The 27,276-nt window shown below is 46.2% G+C and overlaps 1 protein-coding gene across 1 annotated transcript in view; it reads right to left on the bottom strand.

Moving 5' to 3' along the window:
• LOC126484269 (thyrotropin-releasing hormone receptor-like) overlaps positions 1 to 26,964 on the bottom strand; it is a 186,621-nt gene extending 159,657 nt beyond the window's left edge. Inside the window, exons 1-3 of the mRNA XM_050107692.1 lie at positions 26,905 to 26,964; positions 25,727 to 25,926; positions 14,120 to 14,414 (exon numbers count right to left, since the gene is read on the bottom strand). Of these exons, the coding sequence (XP_049963649.1) occupies positions 14,120 to 14,414; positions 25,727 to 25,926; positions 26,905 to 26,964 (555 nt within the window). The remainder of the gene's footprint in view (positions 1 to 14,119; positions 14,415 to 25,726; positions 25,927 to 26,904) is intronic.
• Positions 26,965 to 27,276: the final 312 nt, after the last annotated feature.

Raw genomic sequence — 27,276 nt, 5'->3', positions numbered from 1 at the left:
GCGATGATGTGAGGATTTTTCCGTACAACCATTTCACGAGTGTACCGTGAATGTCAGGAATCCGGTAAAACATTAAATCTCCGACATCGCTGCGGCCGGAAAAGGATCCTGCAAGAACGGGACCAACGACGACTGAAGACAATCTTTCAACGTGACAGAAGTGTAACCCTCCCCCAAATTGCTGTAGATTTCGATGCTGGGCCCTCAACAAATGTCAGCGTGAGAACCATTCAACGAAACAGCACCGATATGGGCTTTTGGAGCCGAAGGCCCACTCGTGTACCCTAGGTTACTGCACGACTCATTGTAATATATTGATTATTCCTTGCTATTTTAGTGTTATTTTGAAGCTGTGAGAAAGAAGGACAGGCTCTCCAAGGCGCGGAAGCAGAGGCGATGCTGAACGCAGACGGAACTAGGAGAGATATTGTTACATGAAGTAAACCGTAAGGGGCGAGCCTTGGGAAAATGCAGAAGCCCGCAGATGCGGTCCCAGGGCGCTAGTTACTCTTCAAGGAAATAACATGTAACTTCATATGTCGTCTACACGCTGTGGTATGTTGCCACCACAGAACTTAGTAACCAACAGGCACGTATTAGCGATAAAGCCAGCTTGATTCCAGTGCTGAGAACAGCAACGTCAGTAGACTCACAAGGGTTAGAAAGAGAGCGAAAACGCCAAACAACTGTTGACCTAGCAGTCCCTACTCCTGGGAGGCCGAGGGGCTGGGCTAAATGACATATAACAATAATGTTGCAAGCCTTATTTGGCAGAGCAGTTACGTTTAGCTTTCAGCTGAACAATGTTGATACCAAATACGGACTTCGTGCAACTGCATTAACATTTCCGCCTTAGGAGCAGTAGAGGGGACTAAACCGTGGTTGGTAGGCACGTGCAAGAGACCTGCGGGATTGGCTGGGTGGCTTTAAGTGGGAAAAACAGTGCCCCCACGCGACTCTTTAAAACTCCTAGATTCCGCATTTTGGCGGAGTTTTCAGTCAGTCAGACGATCTGGGCGCCGAATTTGCGTCCGGCGACTCCAGCCTCGGTCCAGCTCCGCGTAAGTCTGCTCTCTCACTTGGAGCGCCTCTGTGAACAGTGTCACATTCAGTATGTTTTGTTTTGCAAACTAAGTTGTTGCCTTAAGATGCTGCTAGTGTTTGCTACTGTGGCTAGCATCCACTCCTGGGATTTCCGCACTGGCTTCTGTTGTAACAGTGTTATTCATGTTTCTTGTAACCCAAGAACTTGCCTCCAGTGTATTAGTTAGTCCTGTCTGGAATAAACAACTGTTTCAAAACCCTGTTTGTGCAAGAGTCTCCACAACGAGTTCCCTACCAAGTCTAACCACCTGCATTTCTAGTAAATGCCTGTACCAGTGTTGGATCAGATATAAGAAAACAATCAAATGCCTTCACTGTGAATTGTCCCTCTGCCTTCTGCTCTGTATCGCTCGGGAGTGCAGACTGACCAGCAACCCCTTTTCTCCCTCTCCCCCCTATGTCAGGACACGACATAGGCACAATATTGTCGTGTCAGATGGTGGATTGTTTTCGGTGGAACTGATTTTTGAGATAAGTAGACACTTGGTTCCTGCTCAGCCCGAGGTCTTGACTGGACTGACGGCTACGAGACTCTGTTAGACGCAGCACTGGCACTCCAGTGAGAGCAGACGGAGCGACAAGAACAGAAGAAAGGCCGGACTTCGAAGCCGGACGCCGGGAGACGGGTCCAGGGCAGCCTGTCTTCACGACTACCGACACCGCGGACGTCGCGGGAGCGGCAGAGCGCCAACGAGACGGGGCCTCCTCGCAGTCCTGGGAGGACCGCCAGGGCAGCACGGAGGCCCGTTCCTCAGGCGTCAGCAGGCGCCTCCAGCAGCGGCAGCGGCTTCGGCGGCTGCGGGCTACGCGACACCACGCCCGGCCCGAGAGAGCGCAGCGCCGTACAGGTGATAGCAACTCGGCTCCAAGGACAGCACGTCGGCACCCACCTGCACGGACCAGAACAGCACAGCACCAGCTCGTCTCTACTAAGCACGTCGCATCACAGACGCATTAAGTCATGACGACCCCTAACTCTACCGTTACTGAGAGAAGACTGGCTACGGATAGTATTTAAATAAGCGATGCATTAAAGTTGATGTCTCAGGTATTTGATGGCACTACGTCCACAAAAAATGAATTTATAAATAATGTAGACAAAGCCTTTGAACTAGCATGTGAAGCAGATCATCTTAAAATTTGTCAACAAAAGAATCCAGGGTCCTGCACGAAGCAAATTGCTCGTGCGGAACTATCTTCCACATGGGCGGAAGTAAGAGCCACTTTGTTAGAAAATTAGGCATCCAAGCGCACGTTAAATTTATATGCCTGTAACATGAAGCTGTACACGGTGCCATTCCAGCGTCAGAGCTGGTGGGATCTGTGGCGTTAGTAGGAAAATTAAGCAGAGCAGTATTCATTCAGGGGATCTATGATGAGCGTATACAGACAATTGTGCGTGTAAGGGGTGCAAACATTACTCTGTCTGAAGCTGTCAAGGTCGCTTTGACGGAAGAGTCAGCAATGATGTCCATCAAGGAAAAAGGATTTAATGACAGATGTAAGCAGGGTAAAATGGGGAGAGCTGCTCTCAGTGTTTTGCCTGTGGTCGTGTAGGGCATAGCTCAAAGGATTGCAGGAGTAATATCAGGTGCAAGACTTGTGGGAAATTAGGCCATTTAACGCGAGGCTGCCGACCTGAGAAACGGATTCGCGAAGTCGAATCGGCGCAAGCGTGTCGAGAATCAGAGAGGGCAAAAACAGGTGTGAAAGTTGCACTTTATTGGGACATCGACGCCACCACGACAGGGACGGCCTCTGCAAGCAGAGAATAAAAGCGACGCGCGCCTAGACAGGCCGCGCACTAGAAGACGCGCACACTAGTAGACCCGGACTAGAATAGAGCACTACAAGAGGACAGTGACATTAACGACAGCAGTGACTTACGAACTTGAGTGCTTAGGTTGCATTGACATTGTATATATGAAAGGACATTGGTTATTTGCATGTCGCTAGTTGCTTGCGACCCATCATGTAGAAATGAAAGTTAAGTATTATCAATTCATTTACTGTAATAAACTCCATTAACATTATTTGCTTGTATGTTGTCTAGTTATACGAGGAAACATCTTCCTAGGCACCCTGTAAGAGACGAAAGGGCAGAATTCCGCATGAGCTTCAGTCCCAAAGGGAGCAGGGCGAACAAAGGAAGAATGTAGATCCAGGAACCACTGTTAAAACTGTTGTAAATTGTCGTATGTGTGTTGGGAAAGTAGCAGAGCTCCAAGCGCTAATAGAAAGCACTGATACTCAAATCGTTATAGGCACTGAAAGCTGGCTATTGCCTGAGATAAGTTCTGCCGAAATTTTTCCGAAGGACCTACCGGTGTTCAGAAAGAGTAGACTGATTCCTGTGAGTTAATATGGCAACCGGAATAAAATAATAATTGGATCCTTTTACTGACCCACAGCTCAAATGACACAACTGCTGAAAGGTTGAAAGAAAACTTGAGTTTGATTTCAAACACATACCCGACTGATACAGTTATAGTTGGTGGAGTCTTCAATTTACCCCCGATCTGTTGGCGAAGACACATGTTTAAATGCGGAGGTGTGCGTAAAACATAGTCCGAAATTGTGCTAAATGCATTTTCTGAAAATTATTTCGAGCAGTTAGTTGATGATCACACTCGAATAGTAAACGGCTGTGAAAACACAGTTGACCTCTTACCAGTAAATAATATTGACCTAATAACGAGGATCAAAACGGATACAGGGACTAGTGAACACAAGGTTGTCGTAGCGATACTAAACACCGTAACTCACAAATCCTCCAAAAATAAAGGAGAAATATACATATTCCGCTTTCCTGAGAGACAGTCTCCACTCATACCAAACTAACAATTTCAATCCTCTGAATGCGAAAATATTTTGCTGACGCCGATCTACATAGGGAGAAACGATCATCGTAATAAAATAAAGGAAATCAGAGCTCTCACGGAAAGATATACACGTTCGTTTCTTCCGCGCGCTGTTCGAGATTCGAAAAATGGAGAATTGTTGTGAAGGTGGTTCGGTAAAACCCTCTGCCAGGCACTTAAGTGTGATTTGCAAACTATCCATGTAGATATAGATGTAGGGTCCGTATTGGCTCGCCTGTTTCTACATTTCTCCGGAATCCAAACTGATCTCCCACTACAGTTTTTTCCATTCTTGTGTAAAGAATTCGTGTCAGTATTTTGCAAACATGACTTATTAAACTTATAGTTTGGTAACATTCACAGTCGTCAGTACCTTCTTTATTTGGAACTGGAATAATTACATTCTTCTTGAAGTTTGCGGGTATTTCCCCTGTCTGATACATCTTGCACACCAGATGGTAGAGTTTTTCCATGACTGGCTCACCAAAGACTATCAGCAGCTCTAACGGAATGTCGTCCACTCCCGCAGCCGTGTTTCGCCGTATGTTTCCCAGTGCCCTGTCAAATTATTCTCGCGGTATCACATCCCGCATGTCATCTTCGTCTACGACGTCTTCAATTTCTAGAATATTACCTTCAGATTCATCTCTCTGGTAGAGACACTGTACAAGGTATTCAAACACAGTCTGAAAGGCTTGTAAGGCAGGTAGTGCCGAGAAACAACTGTTAAAAAATGCGATACTTTGCGTCGTTTGCGAGTTATTTACCACAAAAGTTTGCTAATCAGTCGTTGCCCGTGCAAATTCAAGCAACTCGTGAGAGACGGTTGTACTTTTAGTTTCCTACAAGCGAAGAAGAGAGAAGTACTTTGGACAGTGATAAGGATCTAATCCGAGCCAAAGGCGAGGCAGTCCCGTGCGCCGCTTTGAGAACAATTTACTCTAATTGCAGCTGGCGGGCCGTTTTATTTGCGCGTGCAACGTCCTGATTGGCTCACTTCAATGCTAATTAAATCTGATACGTCGCAATATACCGGATTTTCTTCTCAACCGTTACCTCTCAGAACAACCTACCCTACAACACCCTTACAAACTTTTCAGACTGTTTCTGACCACTCTGTGTATACTCCTTTCTACCCTACCTGCAAGATTAAGGGACTCATTATTGAACGCTCTGATCCGTGGAATGCCAGTTTTGTTTCTCTAGATTACATCTTCCTGAGTAATCTCAACCCAGAGATCCGAATGTGAGACTATTTTAACTCCCAAATATTTTACACACCATGACGCCATCACCATTTAACAATACAGCAGAGCTGCATGTCTTCGGGAATAACTGTGGCTGTATTTTGGTCCTGTTTCGGCCATTCGTAGTACCAGCATAGCAAGGATGTTTTACTTGTTGTTACAAGACCAGATCACCCAGTCATGCACACTGAGAAGGCTTCAGGAACTACACAGTTGTCTGGCGTCCCAACTGAGACCTTCGTGGGTACACCTACGCTACGGATATCTGTACCACTTAGGTACACAAGCCAACCCACCAACGACAAGGTCCACTAATTCAAATTACTTTTTTCCTTATTGTTGACAGCTTGGGACCCTTATCTGTTTGGATTAAATCCATCGAGGAGCGTCTTCTAAAAGAATCTTCTCCGTCACATGCGGTATACTTTGCAACTTTGGCCAGCACAACAATTTCAGAGTGTTGTTGAAAGAATCAGCTGGAATCGTCAGATACGATTTACAAATCCTGTGAAAGCGTGCGATGTGTATGTCTGAAAACCAACTCACGGCGCATCTTCTGCAGCACTTCTGAAGAGATGCAGTGCACTACCTCTTATCGTTGATCGGAAATGAGCGACATTTATCAGCAAAGTTTGATCTCAGAATGATTGAGTGAGCGCATCTCCGTCTCAGTGCTTTCACCGTCTTAAGCAAGACAGTATCACAGATCTAATCTCGCGAAATCTATCCGCAAAGTACCTATATTCACCTTCCTAACAATGACACTGAGCCCAATGACTCACACGTCCACGTGCTGAGCCCCAGTAGTCAGCGCTATAAGAAATCCGCTGCAGATGGTATATGTCCTATGTACAACGTAAAACACTGAAGATTTATGTGAAGATTTGCTTAAAATGGCCTGAATACTAGATCGCTTTCTGTTTATAGGAGGGATGATTTGAGTTGAACATACCACGAAACAAGTGAAATTATCGTATTATTTCAAGGTGAAGACTTTCATGCTGCTCCTGATAAGCTACAACCTTTACAAAAGCATTTATGCCTACTCTGGAAGCCTTCATACAACACACTTTGGATCAAATTTTATCACTACCAGTCGTTACCTGTGCTACTCCCCTTGAAAATAGAGAAGTGGAAGAAGCATTACGTGCCTTTGTGTATGAGGTGTTCTCTGCCTAGTAACTTTAAAGTTTCCAGGTGGCGTGAATCGCTGTCGCTTATACGCTGCACTATGGATCGCTATGGAGAGATTCAGTCAAAGGCAGCAATGTGTTAAACCACTGTACGATGATGTTGTCTAGTACGTGTTGGAACACACAGTTCGTGTTCCCGGTTTAGGGTCGATATTCGGTACGCTCCCGAGATGATAAAGTTTACTCGGATTATCAGCCAAGTCAAGGCTTCATTCTGCGGCGACGTTTCGACAAGTTTCCTACTCGTCATCTTCAGGCGAAGTGTCTGTTTCAGTTCCATTGTGTGCCTTTATAGTCGCTGGACCAAAGCCCTCGACTGCAACTGCTGTGTCGGAAAGCGTGTCGCCGGTCGCGGACGGTGGTGCCGAGAGCTGCGGACGGTACATGGGGATGGGGAGGGGGTGACGGGAGGGGGGGGGGGGAGGGACTTGCGGCTCGCTGGAGGGTTCGAGCGTTGGCTCCTGGCGCTGCCTGACTATTCCATCCGCTGCCTTCCGATCAGAGCGCTCTTGCCGTATTCCCAAGCGGAGCTTAGATATAAAACGCTTTCCCGTTTGACAAGACCCATATCTACACTGCCTCTTTGATGACAGAGTCCCAGAAGCCGTTCGCCCATCACAGCACCTTGGTCTGTTCAAGGTTAAACTTCGCTGTGGCTGTGCTTTGCGACTGCAAAGATGCACTGTTTGCGACGTTCACAAATAATGCTGTAGACTATATGTGTCCGTAGTCCTAATTTGTCTTTCATTGAGCCAAGCATATTTTTGATTTTAGCCGATGAACGGAAAATGGTTGTGATGCTATTTTTCTCCAAAACCTTGGCGTTCTTTGCGATGGGGGTCTCGCATGTGAAAGAAACGCCAGACGCTTTGTGTATTTTTCTGAGTCGTCTTATTTCATATTCTTGTTCGGCGGCGAAGGGCGTCTTATCTGTGTCTCCGAGTAGCCGTTCCTCTGGATGGTCTCCCGAATATGCTGTAACTCGGTGTATAGACTCTCCTTGTCGCAAATGTTTGGTGCTCTATGCAACAAGGTGTTGAGCACGGGTGTCCGCTGTGATGGATGGTGTCAGCAGTTACAGGACCGTGCGTGTCCTTTTTCTGTAGACAGTATGTCCCAGCGTGCCATCAGTTTTCTGCTTTTTTTTCTAACTGTATATCGAACTTCATAATCTCACGTATGCTGTTAAGTTGATCAAAAAATTCTTGCAGGTTTTCTTCGCCATGCGGCCACGAATATGGTTTGTCCACACATGACGCACGTCCTCCTTCGGCATGACAATACGAAACGACAAGCGATTGCCGCGACATCTGTGAGAGTCTGAAGCCCGTGCATCATCGTCACTGATCGTTCTCTTACAGTCCCGACTTGGCCCCAATCCGATTTCCATCTACTCGAAACTAAAATAATGCCTTCGAGGACTTCACTTTGGTAGCGATGAAGCGGTGCGAGCAAACGTGAGGTATGTCGTTGGGAGAAAAGTGATCCCCTCCGGGGTAAGTTTGTTGAGAAATAAATATGTAGAAGTGGCTCTGAGCACTATGCGACTTAACTTCTGAGGTCATCAGTCGCCTAGAACTTAGAACTAATTAAACCTAACTAACCTAAGGACATCACACACATCCATGGCCGAGGCAGGGTTCGAACCTGCGACGCTACGGTCGCTCGGTTCCAGACTGTAGCGCCTAGAACCGCACGGCCACTCAGGCAATAAGTACACGTACCAAACATTTCACTTCAGTCACGTCGATCGTGCGGAAAGTAATAAATTTTCTTTCACATAGACGCCCTCACCTACGTCAAAACGAGTTGATCGAACTATATTTTAAAAGCAGAATTGACCATGTATGTTGGTGTCTACCCAATATCTTCTTGTATGTAATGATGTTTTTTTTTAATGTGTTCATTAATAATAGATTTAAATTTACAACGTAAGATAACCAATCAAGTGCATTTCATTCACTATTCGAATCTTATAGTCACCATTTATTCTTTACCAAAGTCCAAAACACTTCTCTAACTATAAAAGTAGATAATCGGAAATTCTAAAAATCTACACTTTAGGAACATTAATTTTGGTTACTTATGGGTCTTTAGCAAGTTTGCTGAAGAGATAAAATAATTTCAAATGCCGAAAAGGTTTAGTAGCATTTCAACGCACTTTTCTGAATTAAACGTAAGCAAGTGGACAAACATAAACGTAAACAACAACATACGTGTTCATCACCCGTCAAGTCTGGTAACTACGCTAACGGAAACCCTTGGCCAATCACAACTAAGATAACATCTGCGGTTGATCTATGCAGAATAACTAATGGCGGACATCACTTCAAATGTGAAGTCTATTCAAAAAACTTTAGACTTGTCATTTCCGAAACAATTCAAAATAATTTCCAATCCTTGTAGATCAAACTACAGAAATTGTCAGCAAGGATGAAATGACTCCTAGAGAAAAATATTAGAGAAACGTTTGGCTCTGTTTGTTACTGAAATAGCAATGGGAATACAAAATTAATCGATATAGATTTATTACAACACAAAATTAAATTACCAATGATTGGTACATATTAGTATACAATTTCATGTCTGTGAGAGCTTGCTGTTCGTATAAGTTTTGGCGGCGTTTTACCTCGCGGCTGAATTACAAAAGGGTCGCATCGACAATGACTGAAAAGAGCTGGTATTCATCAGTCCTGAATTCTTAATTCCAAGGTCCATTTTATACGGTGTTTCGAGTAATGTCCGGTTGCAGTAATTATTGTGGAAACTAATGTCATAGCATTCCAGTATCCTGTTTTAAACGGTGTGAACTAGTGTGATGTAACAGATATCTCAGGATAAGTTGGTGTCCTCTGTTACAGTCCATGCTGACTACGATACCGTGACTGTTTGTGCCATCTATATGAGGATAGTTGTGAATTTCATTGCTCATATAGTGGAACAATTCGTTACAAAGCTATCACTTTAAAATAAACGATGAGGATGTGATTGTGTTAGCTGAATTTTTTACCCTCGGTTCTTGGCAGATCCTAACAATAATATTAAGAAGCAAAACATCTCCTAATGTTCTGCAAAATTATATTCGTGACTCTTCGAGCTTCCCCGGCGGATATGTTGTAAACTGTCCTCATGGGTCTGCCGCCGGAAGAAGACGAAACGGGGCGTCGACGTGCGGATACCGTCAGTCGTGCCTACCCACCAGCAAGGTTTGAACCACCTGAAGAAGTCGGACAGTTGCTCCGAGGAAATATTGTGGAATTTGCACAACGTGATTCGGCGGCAAACGCGTGAAGACTATTTACAAAATTATATTTATTTTCTCACGTAAAGGTTTTCAGTTCCTAAGGCAATATTCACGTGATAAGTGAATATCGCAAACACAAAAGTAATGTGCTACTTACACAAATATTACTCGTACAGTAGATACAAATATGACAGTGTGTTTACACACAAAAAATGGTTCAAATGGCTCTGAGCACTATGGGACTTAACTGCTGTGGTCATCAGTCCCCTAGAACTTAGAACTAGTTAAACCTAACTAACCTAAGGACATCACAAACATCCATGCCCGAGGCAGTATGCGAACCTGCGACCGTAGCAAAACGCGGTTCCAGACTGAAGCACCTAGAGCCGCTCGGCCACTCTGGCCGACGTTTTCACACAAAAACATTACATTTTTGTCGCATAGAAATAGTTACGCTAACTAAACAGAAGGTAAAAATAGTTTTTATGTGGAGATACACTAAACAACTAATGAGAAATAAGATGAATTTACGGTTTTAAATTATACTTATTAGCCAGAACATTATGACTAGCGACCTACTATCGATATAAATCTGTCCAGCGATCGCAGTGTCACCTGGCGAGGAATGACCGCTAGTCAGACACACGCACGGTACGTGTTGTATCAGCGAGCGTGCTGTCCGTGTGTAGAACGAGGAAGGCGCGTGATTTGTCTGGGTTTGACAGAGGACAGGTTGTCACAATTGGCCCGGAGGCTAGGCACGAGAATTCTGGAAACTGCACGACTTTTCGGTTGTTCGAGAAGTTCTGTGGTGAGTGTCATCAATACGTGGTGAAACCATGTTCAGACGTCGCGGGGTTCCGTGGCCACACCTCATTACAGATGTCGGACGCCGTAGGCTGGGCAGACTGGTAAAACAGGACAGATGGCGAACTGTTGCAGACTTTGCTGCTGGGCAGAGTACAAATATGTCTGCACACACAGTGCACCAAACTCTCCTAACGGTGGGCTTCCGCAGCGGACGACACCTTGCATGTGCCAATGTTAACACCACGGCATAGGCAACTGTGACTGAAATGGGCACATGACCACCGCTGGCGTAGTGGCAGGGCGTTGCATTGTCTGACGAATCCCGACACCATCTTCATCATTCCGAAGGGAGAGCGCAAATCCGTTGACTTCCAGTGCAACAGCGCCTGACACCTCTACTGCGGAGATGGATACAAGTTGGCGGCGGCTCCATTGTGATACGGGAAACATTCACGTGGGCATCCACGGGTCCAGTGTAGTTCGTGTAAGGCACCATGATGGCCAAGAAGAATCGTCCACTGGTTGCAGACCACAAACACCCCTTCATGACGATCATGTTTCCCGATGGCAAGTGGTCTTTTTTGAACCGTGTCACAAAACCAGGAGTGTGATGGAGTGGTTCGAAGAACAAAGAGGTGAGCTACCGTCGATGTCTTGGTCTGAATCTGACCGAACGCATCTGGGATATGATTGAATGTTACGTCACAGCTCATCGCCCACCCCTCCAGAATTTACGGGAATTAGGTGACTCGTGTATGCATATGTGGTCCCAGCTCCCTCCGATGACCTACCAAGACTTCACTGCTTCCGTAGCAGGACCTGTCGCCGTTGTTATCAGCGCCAAAGGTGGACATACGGGCTGTTAGGTAAGCGGTCACAATGTTGTCGCTGATGAGTGTAGTATCTGTAACGAAAACTTAATTTAACAAAGGAGACATTGAGTCTGCTCATTTAATACTCGGGTGGCATTCCATGCCATGTGTCTATTGATTTTCCAGTATTTCCAGTAGGGTCATCTTTCTGCTTTTTTTAACAGGATGTAAAACTTCACGTGCTACATAGTCTGAAAGTTTTTCTCCTAAAAGAGCATCGGCAGAGGTTGAATATTTCTTTCTTTCTCTCCGCATCCTCTCATATTCACGTAGCCGAATTGCAACATCTCTATCTGGCCGACCAGTATACATTTTTCCACACTGCCTGCAAGTGAGTTTATATACATCATCCTGTCCCGAGGGTTGCAGTTTGTCTTTACTGCGCTGGCGTGCCCCTTCGCCAGCAGCCTGGTCGGCACTAAGAAACATTATATAGCAGGCTGTGAACTAGGCACGCCTACGACAAGAGAAGACCGAGACACGCCCCCCTGCGCGCCGATAACGCCCCCTGGAAAGCGTGCATATAGGCCGCCTCCGCCGACACAACTCTTATCAATCTCTCAACCTCAGTACGCCGCATCGGGACTCCGTTCGCATTGCATCTCAATTGGTCGCACTGTGCTCTAGTCTTCCGCAGTGATAGCCATCGCCTCGCAACTTAGCTAGCTCTGAGGGAACGTTAGTGATTGTGTAGAGTTGTGATATGGACAAGATTCACGAATTAGTACTTGTAATTTGATTGCTGTTAACCACTGACCTTCAGGTAGAACATCACTGAAGTTGAGTACTCAACTGGTTCCTGTAATAAAGTGTGTTTTAACCACGTGTGCATTTTGCGTTATAGTGAGGGGAAACCGACCACCCGCCAGTCATGTCACCCTCTCCTCGCATTCAGCCAGTAACCACAAAACATCACAAGAGCGCACAGTCACAACATTTTCTATTCAATAAAAATTTTGATATGTTGTGATTAAATGCCGAAATGTTGCTGATATACGCAACTTTACACCATGTTTGTAACTGTTGAGTCATTGCTGTTAACAGTCTACAGTAGTGGTGTAACTACGCTCTTCCTTTTTTTCGTAGTATATCATCAATTAGGGCACAGGCATAGCCATTGGTGAGAGCGGTATGCCTGATGGTCTGTAGCTCTGTTTGAAAGGCTGATTCAAATAATGGAACAGATAAGAGGCGAAGCACCATCGAATGAGAAGGTGCATATTTGTGGCTGTGTGGGTGCTGGGATCTTTCCGGTGTTATCGCATCAGTAGCTAAGTTTATATCTGTAAACGCTAAATAAGTGTCGTCTTGTATTGATATCTACATTAAGGCCCAAGAAATTTATGGAAGAGTTGTAAATTGAATTTTCTTGTGTTGTGAGTTTAAATGTTGTAGTAACGTATCTAACTGTCAACTATTACCGGTCCACAAACACATCATAGACATATCTGAGACAGTACTTAATTTTGCTATTCAGTGGCTCTTGCTGTAAGAAATTTTTCGAGACAGCCTATGAAAATTTCACATAGTATAGGACTAAGAGGTGAACCCATAGCTAGGTCATCAGTCTGACTACAATACGTGTGTTGAAACTGGAAGTAGTTCTGTTATACTCACATTTGAGTAGCATCGATTAAGTCATGTAAATCTCAACGATTTACTTCGGATTCGTGCAGAAGATCTGTTAATATGTTTATACGTTTGTCAGTAGGAGCATTTGCAAATCAGTTAGTGAAATCGAATGGAACTAATTTAGAACTGGGTGAGATATATCTTTAATTTTTTCAACTAAAGTCACGGAATTCCTGATACCAAACTTAGGTCTAGAACAGGTTATCTTTTTAACGATATAGTCTACCTCTTTTTCTAGCAGATAACATAGAGCAGAAAAGGATGACGTTACTGGGCATAGTGGAACATCTTTATGTAATTTTAGCAAGCTATATAGTCTAGGAGCCATGGGATTCATCTATTTCTCATCAGTTGTTAAGTATATCTACATATAGAAACTTCTTTTATCCTCCCCCTTTTTGAGTTAATGTAATTATTTCTATGTGACAAAAAATGTGATTTTCCCCATGTAAACACTCTGCCATTTTCGTGTCTTCTGTACAAACAGCATCTGTGTAAGCCGCAAATGATGTTTATCTGTCCTCGCGTCATTCAACTGTCACCTAAAAATGGCCTGAAAAGCCGAAAGTGTTTTCCCTTTCAATATTAACTGCCACGGACAGATATTCACCTGGGCTCGCACGATATCTGCGGTAGTAATGAAAGGCACTGTGACAGTTATGTACTGCGAAAACGTTACAACAGGCCACTCGCATCCTTCCGTATCTTGCCTGATGGACATGGCACAGCATGTCATCAGGACAGGATCGTGATTTGAGGATCATGATAGTGAATTGATTCTGACGTGTTGACCAACTGATGTAAACGTAATGGGACACAGCAGGGTCGGTATCAGGCGCGAGCACAGTGCTCACAACCGCCAGTCCAAAGTTTATGGGAATTACACGAGCTGTGGAGAGACATCTGTTGTCCAGAAATCGGAGCAGTATTTTCAATTATAATGTGAATTAATAGGCTGTTAAAGAGGCGGTCAGAATGTGTCGGCTCGTCAGTCCGTGTGTGTGTGTGTGTGTCAGCGAGTTTAATTCAGTTCCATGTCCTGTGCTACGGCAGCGCGCGGCGCGGGCAGCCAACGGCGAGGCGTCACCTGGCAGCGGGCGGCGACGCCGGCGGTGTCCACGTCCGGGGGCGGCGCGCCGGCGCCCCGGGAGGCGGCGGAGGCGGCGGCGCCGCGGCGGAAGAGGGCGCGCGCGATGAGCGCGTACAGCACGCAGGACAGCAGCAGCGGCGCCACGTAGAAGGCGAGCAGGTCGCAGAAGAAGTAGAGCAGGTAGTGGGCGCGGGGCAGCCGGAAGTCGCAGGCGCGCAGCTCGGGCAGGCCGCGGTAGCGCAGCGGCCGCGTCGACGTCAGCGCCAGCCAGGGCGCGCTGTAGGCGGCCGCCAGGGCCCACGCCAGCAGCGAGATGCGCTGCGCCCGCGACACCGAGCACAGCGCGTGCGCCCGTAGGGGCCTGCGGGCGGCCGCAGTCAGTCGCGAGACACAACATCCTGATACGTGCTACACACCGGACACAATAGCAAGGACCAGGCACCATTGCTTTCTCCTTTCATCACTCGTTTATTACACCAGACAAATACACATTTTAAGACAAAATTTAACTACAAGAAATAATGCTCTCAGTAAAGGTTAACGTAAGCAGTTCTCTTAAGGGTTTCTGCTCGCAACAAATTTTAAGGAGGCAATGTAAGGTTTATGTCAATTCAGCTCAAACACGTAGCTAGTGATCGAATCACGACACAGACCCCTTAACAATTTCGGCAACAAATAAATAGCGTGAATTTGTACTCACAGTAACCAACTAATTAGCAGCCTTGCCACTGAATAAGTATTAGGCCATTTGGAACGAATTAGCAACACCCAGCAACTAGGGGAGTTAATACCGACAGTCTTTAAATGTCTTGCTCCCCATTAAATAAACAAACTTATAGTAATTAAATGAATAACAAATCAAACACACTACGCTCCACTAAAACTCTTCAGTGGAAGCAGAGCCAAAATGAAGATTCCATTAACTGACTAGCACTGAAGTCACACTAAAGCTCATCTCTGTGTTCCCAGACACACGTGGGCCAATCTTATACAAGACAAGATATTGAAGGGAGCACATCAGAAAAACCGGTAGTGGGGCTAACTCGTGCCACTGAAAATTAAGGTACTAGACCGGGGCACAAGGTGGTATACAATGAGGTTGCCTTAGTGCTACACTGCGTTCCAAAATATTAATTCAAATGGCCAATTCAAAATTAAGTACACATAAACCAGCATTAAGTAACGAGGAGTGACACCAGGTCGCTCGAAGGGATGACAACACTTAATTGAAAATACGAATGCCGGAGGCGGCAGTAACATCAGACACCCGGTGTCACCTCCCGCTATACAAGTAAACATTTAACCAAGCGCAAGGAAGGAACCCCAAAGAAAAAATTCAAATAAAACCCACAAAAGAGTATAAAGGACAGGAAACCCCAACTACTTAAATTTAAAAGAATTAGCTCTCCCCAAAGGCAGTGTAAACGCTAAGGTCACACTTAAGAGCCCACCAAAATTGGTTACAAAAGGTCTTATACATTTGCTCCTTTTCTTTAAAAGAAACACAAGGCTGCTTAACTTCTGCTGGACGTCCGGTATGGCTCGTGTAGGATACACCAGGCAGCAACCCAAGCTAGACGGTCGCAAGGCACGGCGAGCAAAATCAGGAGAGCAGACAGTCAGGCAGCCAACACACATCCTCCATGCTCAACCGGCAGCCCGCGTACAACCAACTCCACACATACGTGGTTGCTTCCCACCTCGAACCTCGCGGCGTCTCAGCAGGTCGCACGAGCAAACGTCAACCGCCACTCGCCCCGCGAATGCCGAAAACAACAAGACAAGCAAAGATAAGAAGCATCGAAGGATCGATAATGGACATCCAAGAGACTGGCGCGCCAGTAACGAGCGCCACGGCTCACATCCCAAACGAGAGGGCACCACGAAACCTCAGTGAGTGCGGCAGCCCAGGCAACGGCAAAGCGCTGCCTTCCGGGGACTACGGTTACAGTTTGTTACATTCTGCTTGCTCCCTCCCCGACACGTATTAGGTTGGTGCATACGTTCGTAGCATTTTTTTTTTGTGTTGCGTGTTAGTATTTCGGTTGCTACGCCTTCATTTATCGATCGCCATTTGTTCGTAGTTCACTGTTGCTATTTGAGTTTGCGTATTGTCATTTTGTCTAGGGGTTTACGAGTGGAGCTGTGGGCGCTAAAAAACAGAGTTGCAAGTGGAGAAATCGGAACATTTCCGACGAATTCTTCTGTTCGATTTCTAGCAGGGGAGGCAGCCAGAAACATTTGCGCCATGTGCGGGGATAATGTTACTCGACAGAAACAGAAAGAAAATAGTTTTCTCGTTTAAACGAGGATCGTTTTGTTATTAGTCTTCCGTGTTTGACGAAGATCGTTTACAAGCATTAATTACAACGGGTCATGTCAGTCTACTGAATAACTGACAAATGTGATGAACTGTGATAATTCCACCACCGTGCGACATTTGCATGCAATGGGGAGGGTGGTTGGCAAGTCTGCCTGCTCGTCACAAACTGGCTTGTGAACGACACTGACTATTCCTATATAGTACCATTTCTGCTGGTGAGAAATGGTGCCTTTATGCTAACGCAAGGAAAAGAAAAGAATGGTTGAGCTCAAACAAGGCAGCAGCCCCCTGCACAAAGACCTGTTCGCAACTACAAGACATGATGTTATGAAACTTTTCCGAGATGTTACCATCACTGCCGACATTTATTGTTAACAGCAGAGACACGTTGCAGATGCAGCCGAAGAACAACGACAAGGACGACTGAGAGAAGCAACGCTACTCCACAATAACGACGCCCCCTTTCTCCTACAGCTGCAAAAGCCACTGTGTTGGAGTTGGGTGGGAAAGGCATTCCCCACCCACGTTGTTCACCTAACATTTCGCCCTCAGATTTTCTCCTTTTCCGATCTCTATCGAACAACTAACTTTCAAGGCAGGGTTTACGGAAGATAACTGGCGCCCGGGTCTCGACATTTTACTCTCCCTTTCCCTCCCCATCGCCGTCCGGGCCACAGCACTTATTGGCACCCCCCTCCTCGGTGCCCGGGGTACGACTCTACACTTCAATGCCCCCTCACCCCTTCCAGAAACACATCTACAGTAGAAATATAACATACAAAATTTGCAAATAATAATATTTTTCCGAAAAATCTTGTTTGTGCTCCAGACCATTTGGCGTCTCTCTGCAAGTGGCACCTGGTACCTGACACATCCCTTTGCCCCCCTCGCTGCTTCAAGGAACTTCCAGTCCTGATGAAAATACGCTCCGAACGTGGCTCGAGGAGTTGTACGCCTCAAAACTGGTTGATTGCTACAGCTACGGAATCGAAAAGCTACCCCAGCTGTGCAGAGTGTTGTAAATAGCTGAAGAGAGTATATTACTGATGACTAAAGTCTCTGTCATGTGTATGTGTTGTGTTCGTTAAAATTATGGGAAAATACTCCGATCTTAGGCTCCTAACCAACAATTTGGCCTCACTTTTGATGTGCGATGGTTGTCAAGGATTAAATAAAAACAATAACAAAAACAAAAATAGTCCGGCAGTGATATGGAACTTCCACTAGAGATGAAAATTTATCCACACTCATAGAAAAGAAATACGACACTCATTTACAATCTTTTGCTATTTAAAATGGCCGTCAATTGAACATGACATCATGTAGATGGCCGCTATTGTGTTGGCAGAAGAGCCAACACCGTGTTACGAGAGGAGGCCGGAATGCACGCGTTTTAGCACACGCAGGCTGGCGTGAGGAGGGAAGGACTATACTGACGTGAGGTCTGGAACATCACAAGGAATTATAATTCAGAAAGCGGACGTAATTAGTTTGATACCTAACTTTAATCCATTAATGATGAACGTCGCTGTTGACGGTACATGATTCACAATATTATCTGTTCAGATTATAGTAACTGAATATGGCGCCTTGCTAGGTCGTAGCAAATGACGTAGCTGAAGGCTATGCTAAACTGTCGTCTCTGCAAATGAGAGCGTATGTAGGCAGTGAACCATCGCTAGCAAAGTCGGCTGTACAACTGGGGCGAGTGCTAGGGAGTCTCTCTAGACTAGACCTGCCGTGTGGCGGCGCTCGGTCTGCAATTACTGATAGTGGCGACACGCGGGTCCGACGTATACTAACGGACCGCGGCCGATTTAAAGGCTACCACCTAGCAAATGTGGTGTCTGGCGGTGACACCACAGCCGCTATTTTCCTTCCCACACTTTTACGTAAATTAGACGTCAAATATGCTGGGCTGGCATTGGAATTCGATTCATTTCGTCCGAAATTTCATCCGTCGGTTCCTGGACGGTGTGTAGTGGGTCCCACCAATAGATTCAGTATTTGAAATGATCCCAAGGGACGAGATCACACCTGAAGAGTCAAGGGATGTTGGAGGACAGGAAACGTCTCCGTTCTTGCAGATGAGATGGCCAGAATAGATTTTCTGTGTAGTGTTAACGGAATACTACGAGATATGGCAAGTGGTCCCGTGTTATCGGGAGAATGTGTTTGTATTTGCGGAACATCAGTAAGCTGTCCCACTAAAAAATGGTTCAACATGTGAACACAGCTTTGTGAATTCATAGTAACATCAATGCAGCGATCCTCTTAAAAAAAATAAGGCCAGATGATTCCAGACAATGATACACCACACCACGTTAAGACTTTCTGACAGTGAAATGGCGTTTCATGAAGCTTTTCAGGATCTCCACTTAACCAGTATCTATAGTTTTATTGTTAACTAAGTGTGACACATAAAAATTGTACTCATCGCTCATGATCAGGTTGTCGCACACATCTGGGTTGAGTTCCCAACAGTTCCTGGCAAAAGCGCTGTGTGTTTGGGAGGCTCTACACATTCAGTCTTTTGCACTATCTGAATTTTGCGTGGAGCGTACTGCAGTTCTATGTAATGTACACTCTGATCTGTTATGTCAAGTTATAGCGCACGGTTGCATGCAGAACGCCTGGGCCCTTGGCTGTCGGCTTCTTCCACTCTTGCAACAGTCTGTCGTGTGCCCTCACGTTTTTCACTTCCACCCTTCTTTCGCACCGTATCACGTTTCCACAAACACCTCTACCCATTCCTTCATAGCATGTGGCGACGGGATTGAAGGATAACGTGTGAGATTGTAATGTGCGCGAAACACACACTGGTGGGCCACGTGCACGGTCCAGTCACGTTAACATCACCAGCGACCGCGTCCGACGTCAACGTGCAGCAGCCCACCTCAGGCGACAGGTGGCAGCACGAGCAGTGCAGGCTGCAGAAGGCGTGCGGTGCGCACAACAGTGCAGTCGTCCTCGTAATGCAGAAAAAGTGGTTAAAGCGTGCCGTGGGTGGCAAAACGGCGCTATCCAAAACAGACGCCGAGGCTGCCGTGAAGCGCCACGGGCCATTGGCGACAGGGGTGAATAATGGCTGGTGAGACGAGTACAGGCGAACAGATTTGCAGCTGTTGACAAACTGACCGCCCAGATGAACCAAGGGGCTGTCGACGCAGTCTCGTCGACCACTGTTCAGCGAACGTTGCCTCGTTGGTTGGTTGGTTTTTGGGGGAGGAGACCAGACAGCGAGGTCATCGGTCTCATCGGATTAGGGGCGGATAGGGAAGGAAGTCGGCCGTGTCCTTTGAAAGGAACCATCCCGGCATTTGCCTGGAGCGATTTAGGGAAATCACGGAAAACCTAAATCAGGATGGCCGGACGCGGGATTGAACCGTCGTCCTCCCGAATGCGAGTCCAGTGTGCTAACCACTGCGCCACCTCGCTCGGTGTTGCCTCGTGACAGCCTCCACAGCAGGCTCCTGGTTCGTTCACCCATGCTGACTTCTGTTCTTGCTGATGATGCTATCCTGAGTAGTCCCTGCACGCAGATCCGAATGAGGGACTATTTCACGTCCGAATGTTTTATGCAAGAGTATTCCATCTAGCCGTACAGCAGAGCTGCAAGCGTTTGGGGAAAGTAGTAGCTGTAATTTGCCATTGTTGTGACCCGTTCGCAGTAGCAGCACAGCGAGGCCAAATCAGTCATCGACAGACTGCTGACCCTGCAGCCTCTGAAACGGCTGTTGCCCCTCGTCAGGAGCCACAGGCTTGTCTTACATGATGCACTCCGCATAGTGTTCAATTGAATAGTTTGCCTCGCTCATTTTAGATGTAGAACCAAACGAAATACTCAATAAAATGGGTATAAAATTATAACTGGAGCCCCATATGGACTACCAGACTCACTTCCTGATGAAACCGAAAACTTAAGAGAAAACTTCAGTTCATTGCTAGGTAAGTTCCCCAATCATGCTTCAATCGCCAGTTATGATGAGCACAGTTTTCTTAGTGATGGGAATGACAAAACATCCTATCAAACATTAGAAATTGCTTCTCTAACTACAACAGATTGTTTGGAAGCTCACGCATGATCGTTACATTTTAGATCTAATGGCAACAAGTAGACATGACCTCTTTGATGATGTCCACATGAGAGCTGGTATCAGTCACCTTGAAGCAGTTGTACCACCAGTGATTACCAAACTACAAAGGGAAATTTAAATAAGTAAAAAGATTTGTATGTTCAGTAAATTATATGAAGAAGAGGCAGTGTCGTTTCTCCACCAGGAACTTGAAACTTTTACCTCGAGACGGCAACATGTAGAGGAATTATGACTCGAGATCAAAAGTGTTGTTGATCTGCACTGGACAGATATGTACCCAGTTGAATAGTTTGTGATGGGACGGATCTTCTATGGTATACACATATTATAAATAAACTTGTAAATAAAGATGGGCTGCTGGATATAGATGTAAAAGAAAGCACAGGGCTATAGACAGATAGGTATTGCATTCAAACCGTTTGGCTGCCAAGAGGGCAAAAACTGAAGCCTTCAATCACTGACCTATCAGATTATTATCGAATGTCCTTTGACAAAAGCCGGGGAAATTCTGCTCTTATGCAAAGGTTGGCAGCGACACAAAAGTTAGTGTTGAGTCACTCATGGACGAGACAGGACCTGCAACTGAGGCGAGTAAAACAAAAGCATAAATACTTAAAAATGGTTCAAATGGCTCTGATCGCTATGGGACTCCTGAGGTCATCAGTCTCCTAGAACTTAGAACTACTTAAACCTAACTAACCTAAGGACATGACACACATCCATGCCAGAGGCAGGATTCGAACCTGCGACCGTAGCGGTAGCGCGGTTCCAGACTGAAGCGCCTAGAACCGCTCGTCCATAGATACTTAACTCCGGTTTCAAATGTTTCTTTACAAAACATAAGTGTTGCTCCAGCTTAATTCTCGTAGCACAAAAAGATAAGACAAACAGTAATTTGTTTCACTGGCTCTAATAAACAGATGAAATCATTAGAATTAAATAAAGCTGCAGGACCCGATGCAATCGCTGTGATATTTTTGGTGTCATTGCCAGACACCACACTTGCTAGGTGGTAGCCTTTAAATAGGCCGCGGTCCGTTAGTATACGTCGGACCCGCGTGTCGCCACTATCAGTGATTGCAGACCGAGCGCCGCCACACGGCAGGTCTAGTCTAGAGAGACTCCCTAGCACTCGCCCCAGTTGTACAGCCGACTTTGCTAGCGATGGTTCACTGCCTACATACGCTCTCATTTGCAGAGACGACAGTTTAGCATAGCCTTCAGCTACGTCATTTGCTACGACCTAGCAAGGCGCCATATTCAGTTACTATAATCTGAACAGATAATATTGTGAATCATGTACCGTCAACAGCGACGTTCATCATTAATGGATTAAAGTTAAGTATCAAACTAATTACGTCCGCTTTCTGAATTATAATTCCTTGTGATGTTCCAGACCTCACGTCAGTATAGTCCTTCCCTCCTCACGCCAGCCTGCGTGAGCTAAAACGCGAGCATTTCGGTCTCCACTAGTAACACGGTGTTGGATCTTCTGCCAACACAACAAATATTCTGTACAGAATTTGTAGGTTAACGTATCCCCTCTTTTAATTGTAACCTACCATAGATCTGCCGAACGGAAAACCGTGTCCTGTAGTAAGTAGGAAGTACAGGTGACATCCGTGCAAAAGAAAGGTAGCAGAAGTGACACACAAAACTACCGTCCAGTATCCTCGACGTACGTTCCAAGTAGAATCTTAGAACACATTGCGTGTCGAAAGGTAATGAGGTATCTCGAACAGAATGACTTCATCCATGACACCGAGTATGACTTCCGAGAACATCCATCATGTGAATCCCAACTTCCACTTTTCTCACATGACATCCTAAAAAAGCCATGGGTAGACGCAGCCAGGTAGACGCAGCAGCCCTCGATTTCCGAAAAGCATTTGACACAGTCTCTTACCTAGGCTGTTATCAAAAGCACTGTCGTACGGGGTGTCAAACAAGGTTTCTGACTGGACTGAGTGGCCGTGCGGTTCTAGGCGCCACAGTCTGGAACCGCGCTACCGCTACGGTCGCAGGTTCGAATCCTGCCTCGGGCATGGATGTGTGTGATGTCCTTAGATTAGTTAGGTTTAAGTAGTTCTAAGTTCTAGGTGACTGATGACCTCAGAAGTTAAGTCGCATAGTGCTCAGAGCCATTTGAACCATTTTTTTGACTGGACTGAGGGTTTATTGGTAGGGATGACGCAGCAGGTTACCTTTGATGCAGAGCCAACTACAGACGTGTAACTTCTGGTGTGCCCTAGCGAAATGTGTTGGGACTCTTGCTGCACATGTTGTACGTTAATTGCCTTGCGGAGAATAATAAGAGTAACCTCAGCGTTTTTGCAGACCATATTGTTATCTACAATAAAGTACTGCCTGAAAAAGGTGCACAAATGATCAATCAGATGTTGATAATATTTTAAAGTGGTGCAACGATTGTAACTTTTCAAATGATCGGAAATATAAAAGATCCTACAACACACAAAATGAAAATACGCACATGAAAAAAAGTTTTGCGTCACCTTGGTTCCGAGAGTTCCGGAAGCTGTACAGAAAACTTGACTAGAGATCAACATATACATCATTTCCGCCCTTTTTCGCTCATGAAAACCATACATTGCATGTCGTACTACCATACAGCCAGACCTTTACGTGTAGTGGTCCAGATTGCTGTACACACTTGTACCTCTAATACCTAGTAGCACGTCCTCTTGCATTGATGCATGCCTGCATTCGTCGTGGCATACTGTCCACAAGATCATCAAGGCCCTTTTGGTCCAGATTGTCCCATTCCTCAACGGTGATTCGGCGTAGATCCCTCAGAGAGGTTGGTGGGTCACGTCGTCCATAAACAGCCCTTTTCAATCTATCCCAGACATGTCGATAGGGTTCATGTCTGGAGAACATGCTGGACAGTCTAGTCGAGCAACGTCGTTATCCTCAAGGAAGTCATTCACAAGATGTTCACGATGGGGGCCCGAATTGTCGTCCATGAAGACGAATACCTCGCCAATGTGCTGCCGATGTGGTTGCACTATCGGTCGGAGGATGGCATTCACGTATCGTACAGCCGTTACGGCCCCTTCTATGACCACCAGCGGCATACTTCGGCCCAACATAATGCCGCCCCAACACAGCAGGGAACCTCCACCTCGCTACACTGGCTGGACAGCGTGTCTAAGGCGTTCAGCCTGACCAGGTTGCCTTCAGACACGTCTGCGACGATTGTGTGGTTGAAAGCATATGCGACACTCATCGATGAAGAGAACGTGATGCCAATCCTGAGCGGTCCATTCGGCATGTTGTTGGGCCCACCTCTTCCGCACTGCATGGTGTCGTGGTTGAAGAGATGGACCTCGCCATTGACGTCTGAAGTGAAGTTGGGCATCATGCAGCCTATTGCGCACAGTTTGAGTCGTAACACGACGTCCTGTGGTTGCACGAAAAGCATTATTCAACATGGTGGCGTTGCTGTCAGGGTTTCTTCGAACCATAATCCATAGGTAGCGGTCATCCACTGCAGTAGTAGCCCATGGGCGGCTTAAGCGAGGCATGTTATTGACAGTTCCTGTCTTTCTGTATTTCCTCCATGTCCGAGCAACATCGCTTTGGTTCACTCCGAGACGCCTGGACACTTCTCTTGTTGAGAGCCCTCCCTGGCACAAAGTAACAATACGGACGCGATCTAACCACGGTATTGACCGTCTAGGCATGGTTGAACTGCAGATACCACGAACCGTTTATCTCCTTCGCGGAATGACTGTAACTGATCGGCTGTCGGACCCCCTCCGTCTAATAGGCGCTACTCATGCATGGCTGTTCACATCTTTGGGCGGGTTTAGTGACATCTCTGAACAGTCAAAGGGGCTGTGTCTGTGATACAATATCCACACTCAACGTATATCTTCAGGAGTTCTCGGAACTGGGGTGATGCAAAGCTTTTTTTGATGTGTTTATGTATTATCCTAGGACTACAGTATCAACGGATCACAGCTTGATCGATCTACTCTTACAAATAAGAGGATGCAATAATTTACAGGCACATGAAGAGGAATATCGCGTAGTGCCAGTTGTGGGTAAAGCAGGTTGCAGACTGCAATTCCTTGGTAAAATACAAGGGAATGGCTGTAGGCTACGAAGGATATTTGTACACAAAACCCTCGAGTGACGCGTTCTTCAACATTGTGCAAGTGTGTGGGACCCTTACCAGACAGGTTGAACGATAGATATTGAATGCGTTCAAAGAAGTGCAGCGCGGATCTCCACAGGGTGAGGGTGTGACGGAGGTGCTGAAGGAACGGCAGACACCTGTAGATATGCGCATAGTATCCCATGAAAGCCTACATAGAGACTTTCTAGAAGAAAGTTCAAGTTTTGAATATAGGAATATATTTTCGCTGTAAAAGGGATCTCGAAGACTAAATTAAACTAATGACAGCGACCACAGAAGCGTTTAAACAGTCATTCTTCCTGCACTCGCCCGTGAATGTTTTGGGAAAAAGTCCTGTGGTGTCACCGCCAGACACCTCACTTGCTAGGTGGTAGCCTTTAAATCGGCCGCGGTCCGTTAGTATACGTCGGACCCGCGTGTCGCCACTATCAGTGATTGCAGACCGAGCGCCGCCACACGGCAGGTCTACTAGAGAGACTTCCTAGCACTCGCCCCAGTTGTACAGCCGACTTTGCTAGCGATGGTTCACTGACAAATTACGCTCTCATTTGCCGAGACGATAGTTAGCATAGCTTTCAGCTACGTCATTTGCTACGACCTAGCAAGGCGCCATCATCAATTGCTATTTATCTTGTGATGCATGTACCGTCAGACCGATGTTCACCAATTATGGATTAAAGTTAAGTATTCCAGAAGCTACGTACTTTTTTTACTAGACTCAACTCCTTTAACTGTTCCAGACCTCACGCCAGCCTGCGTGAGCTTAAACTCGTGCCTTTCGCCTACCTCATAGTGGCTTGGCTGTCTTGCCAAGTCACAACAAGTCCTAGGGGGATGTACGCTCTGGCATGCACATTTTGTTTAGAGAGTGGTTTACTCTTTAACTAATAGCTGGAGATAGAGGGATTCTTTTATCACAGCAGTCTTCAAACTGTGCTAAACTGTGCTGTAAGACAAGTGTGTAGAATACTATACGGCTTTACATACTGTGAGCCAGCTGTTACTGTATGCCTACGGGATTACATAGCTAAATTGTGCTTCGAATAGCTGTTGCCTGAAAGCTGACTGGGACTGAGTGAGGAGGTGCTTACCTGCAGATGGCGATGTAGCGCTCCACGGTGAAGGCGACCAGACTGAGCGCGCTGGCGTTGATGCCGAGGTTCTGGCAGAAGACGAAGGCGGCGCAGCCCACGTCTCCCCACAGCCACTGGTTGCCCACCAGGTAGTAGCTGAGGATCTCGTTGGGCACCGACGCCACCAGCACGAGGCAGTCCGCCACCGCCAGGCTCACCTGCGGACAGCGCGAGGCTCTCCATACTGACCCACTCACTCACCAGTCATCGTCTGAGCACAGGCTCGCGACCTTGTCGAGCATCGACGCCACTGGCACTGGGCACTGCTAGGCTAACCAGCAGCCGACGGAAGACTCTTTGTCCTGACACACTCAGCCTCACTTTCCCAACCAGACAGTTGCTCACTATCTCATTTGACACCGATGGCACCAACATTAGTTAAGTCCATTAACATAAGGCTCACTTCCTACCACTACAAGTCTCCCTGTACAAGTCTCCCTGCACTTACTGGCGTTCCCACTGGTTGCAAAAGAGCTCCGCTTCCACCGTCGCCAGGTAGTCCCCTACCGCCATACCCACCTGCAGCCAGCACAAGTCTGTTTACCTACCGAGCCACTGGTTGCCCATTTGATAATAGCTCGTGACCTTTCTGGACACCAATGTCAGCAGCACAGTGCAGTATCCTAAGTCTTTTTGTACATACCACCAATTTACTCCAAAATAGCAGAACTTTATCTCTAAGGACAGAGACGCCACTAACACCATTTAATGTGCCACAACCAGGCTAACATATGGGCAACACAAATCGCTATGTATCCACAACTGGAAATGTATTCATGTCGGAGTATATTATCCAATACTGATTTTAATTTCGGGCTATTTTCACATACTTTGTCCCTGGTGTTGGTACATTATTGTCCACAGGACATTGCTTTAGCTGTCTAGGCCACAGCAGCTCTTTGACAAATTTCCATCGACCGTGAAAGCCATTACATACCTGAACTGTACTTCAGTTGAGCCACTTCTACGATAAACATTATCTCGTCTTACCAGCCTTTTAGCTGATGGATTGGTTTCCCTTAAGCCTTCAATGCTTTGCGTAACGAAATTTTTCTCTGCTCTGGAACGTACTTGAAAGAGATTCCTGGACTGATGTAATTTGTTTTTGAAACAGTCAATGTCGACAAGCAACATACACCATCAGCAGGTATTCTACTGCCGAGCCAGAGAGGAACCACGGTTGCTGGAGCCAACATCACGTAACAAGGGTACTACTTCTCCGTGGTCACAGCCTTCAGTATAAATTTAGTGCAGCTGTCTGGTAACAAGCTCCACACATCTGCCGCGATATTTACTGCTAACAATGCAATTTTTCGTGCTAATTTCCAAGATGGAATTAGAATATATCTCATGGAGCTCAGTTGATCAGATGCATTTTCTCGTTTTTAGATATTTTTCATTGAAATTCCGTTAATTACTTTGGCTTGCTGGCTGAGACCTGTGACCTGACATTGAAATTCGCAGCACGTCAATACTTGTTGCGAAACCCTTCCGGCTGCGCCGACGAT

The sequence above is a fragment of the Schistocerca serialis genome, chromosome 6 (genome assembly GCF_023864345.2).
Source record: "Schistocerca serialis cubense isolate TAMUIC-IGC-003099 chromosome 6, iqSchSeri2.2, whole genome shotgun sequence".
Taxonomy (NCBI): Eukaryota; Metazoa; Arthropoda; class Insecta; order Orthoptera; family Acrididae; genus Schistocerca; species Schistocerca serialis.
The sequence above is the reverse complement of the archived record's forward strand: the minus strand, read 5'-3'. Positions and strand labels throughout refer to the sequence as shown.